The sequence below is a fragment of the Sinocyclocheilus grahami genome, unplaced genomic scaffold, assembly GCF_001515645.1.
Source record: "Sinocyclocheilus grahami isolate Dianchi unplaced genomic scaffold, SAMN03320097.WGS_v1.1 scaffold1593.1, whole genome shotgun sequence".
Classification (NCBI taxonomy): Eukaryota; Metazoa; Chordata; class Actinopteri; order Cypriniformes; family Cyprinidae; genus Sinocyclocheilus; species Sinocyclocheilus grahami.
The window spans coordinates 175,160-177,659 of NW_015506772.1; the positions used below are offsets into that span (position 1 = coordinate 175,160).

At 41.1% G+C, this 2,500-nt stretch overlaps 1 protein-coding gene across 1 annotated transcript in view; it reads right to left on the bottom strand.

Annotated features, from left to right (window-relative positions):
• The window catches only part of LOC107571430 (NF-X1-type zinc finger protein NFXL1), a gene marked incomplete at its 5' end in the record, with an annotated part of 17,561 nt that overhangs the window by 10,985 nt on the left and 4,076 nt on the right, over positions 1-2,500 (bottom strand). Inside the window, 2 exons of the mRNA XM_016257755.1 lie at positions 1,184-1,252; positions 2,385-2,441. Coding sequence (XP_016113241.1) covers positions 1,184-1,252; positions 2,385-2,441 — 126 coding nt within the window. The remainder of the gene's footprint in view (positions 1-1,183; positions 1,253-2,384; positions 2,442-2,500) is intronic.

Sequence of the window (2,500 nt, forward strand, 5' to 3'; positions counted from 1 at the left end):
GTGTGTGTGTGTGTGTGTGTGTGTGTAACAGCTGTCTGGTGTGTTTGTGTGCGTGCGTGCGTGTGTGTAACAGCTGTCTGGTATGTGTGTGTGTTTGTGTGTGTGTGTGTGTGTGTAAAACAGCTGTCTGGTGCGTTTGTGTATGTAACAGCTGTCTGGTGTGTGTGTGTGTGTGTCTGTAACAGCTCTCTGATGTGTGTGTATGTGTGTCTGTAACAGCTCTCTGGTGTGTGTGTGTGTGTGTGTCTGTAACAGCTCTCTGATGTGTGTGTGTGTAACAGCTGTCAGGTGTGTGTGTGCGCGTTTTTGTGACAAATGAGGACATAAATTTGTATAATGACAAAGGTATGACAGGTATTACAAGGAGAAGGTGACTTTTCAGGACATTACCCCATGTCCCCACTTTTCAAAACACTTATAAATCACACAGAATGGAGTGTATTGAAAATCTGAAATAGCACAAAGTCTCCTGTGAGGGGTAGGTTTAGGGGTAGGGTTGGTGTAGGGCAATAGAATATATGGTCTGTACAGTATAAAAACCATTACGCCTATGGAGAGTCCCCCCTTTTCACAAAAACAAACCTGTGTGTGTGTGTGTGTGTAACAGCTGTCTGGTGTGTATCTGTGTGTGTGTGTGTGTGTGTATGTAACAGCTGTCTTGGTGTGTGTGTATGTAACAGCTGTCTGTTGTGTTTGTGTTTGTGTGTGTGTATGTAACGGCTGTCTTGGTGTGTGTGTGTGTGCGTGTATGTAACAGCCGTCTTGGTGTGTGTGTGTGTGTGTGTGTGTATGTAACAGCTCTCTTGGTGTGTGTGTGTGTATGTAACAGCTGTCTGTTGTGTTTGTGTGTGTGTGTGTATGTAACAGCTGTCTTGGTGTGTGTGTGTGTGTGTGTGTGTGTGTGTGTGTATGTAACAGCTGTGTGTTGTCTGTTGTGTTTGTGTGTGTAACAGCAGTCTGGTGTGTATGTGTATGTAACAGCTGTCTGGCGTGTGTGTGTGTGTGTGTGTGTGTAACAGCTGTCTGGTGTGTATGTGTATGTAACAGCTGTCTGGCGTGTGTGTGTGTGTGTGTGTGTGTGTGTATGTAACAGCAGTCTTGGTGTGTTTGTGTGTGTGTGTGTGTAACAGCTGTCTGGTGTGTATGTGTATGTAACAGCTGTCTGGCGTGTGTGTGTATGTACCTGTCGGCAGGTCTCACAGGCTCCTCTGTGGCAACGCATTGAGCAGGTGTGTAAACCACAGTCCAGTTTCTTCCCGAACATTAAATAACATCTGCATCAACATGTTCAAGTGCCGAATAGTTTGTATGAGGCACCAATCCTGCGCACTTATATACTAATTCCGATTTCAGTTCAATCAAATCATAAACTAAAAACGCAGATGTCTTTTATAAAATCATTTTAATCATTTTAAATGTAATAAATATGATGTTATATGACAGCTTGATTCTATTATCTAAAACTTGTGCATAAAATCAGTACATGATGTATTAATGTATTAATTGATTGCACAGATACTATTTAAACTAAACGGAGCTGGATGATGACATCACTGAATTCAATGATGAACTGCCTTAAACTGAAAATGTAATGTTTACTATTGTCCTTTTGCATTATTGACACACTATTTTCCTATTTAACACTGTAAATCTGCTTTGACACAATCTGTATTGTTAAAATTGCTATATAAATAAAGGTGATTTGACTTGACTTAATAAAAAATGAAAAAATTGGTATCTGTGAGTATTTCCAGTCAGGATTTAGACTGTATCATAGTACTGAGACTGCTCTCACTAAAGTTACAAGTGACCTGCTCTTATCATCTGATCATGGTTGTATCTCTCTATTAGTGCTACTGGATCTTAGCACTGCGTTCGACACTATTGACCACAACATTCTTTTGAATAGACTAGAAAACTTTGTTGGCATTAATGGAAGTGCATTAGCATGGTTCAAATCGTACTTATCTGACCGTCATCAATTCGTAGCAGTGAATGAAGAGGTATCATATTGATCACAAGTGCAGTATGCAGTACCTCAAGGCTCAGTACTAGGGCCGTTACTTTTCAGGCTTTACATGTTACCCTTGGGAGATATCATCAGTGTTAGCTTTCACTGTTATGCTGATGATACTCAGCTCTATATTTCTTCACAGCCCGGCGAAACATACCAATTTGAAAAACTAACGGAATGCATAGTCGATATAAAAAACTGGATGACGAGTAATTTCTTACTGTTACATTCTAATTATTGGACCAAAAACCTCCGAATGTAATAACCAAGAACACGGTCTAACACTGGATGGCTGCTCTGTCAATTCTTCATTATCAGTTAGGAACCTAGGTGTGTGTGTGTGTTTGTGTGTCTTTGTGTGTGAACGTACTTGTCTTGCCACAAGAACAGGAGCGATTTCCAGCACAAGGACATTCTCCACACACACCTGCATGACACACACGCTCACATGTGTGATTCTTACAGGACAGTGGACGACCACACACC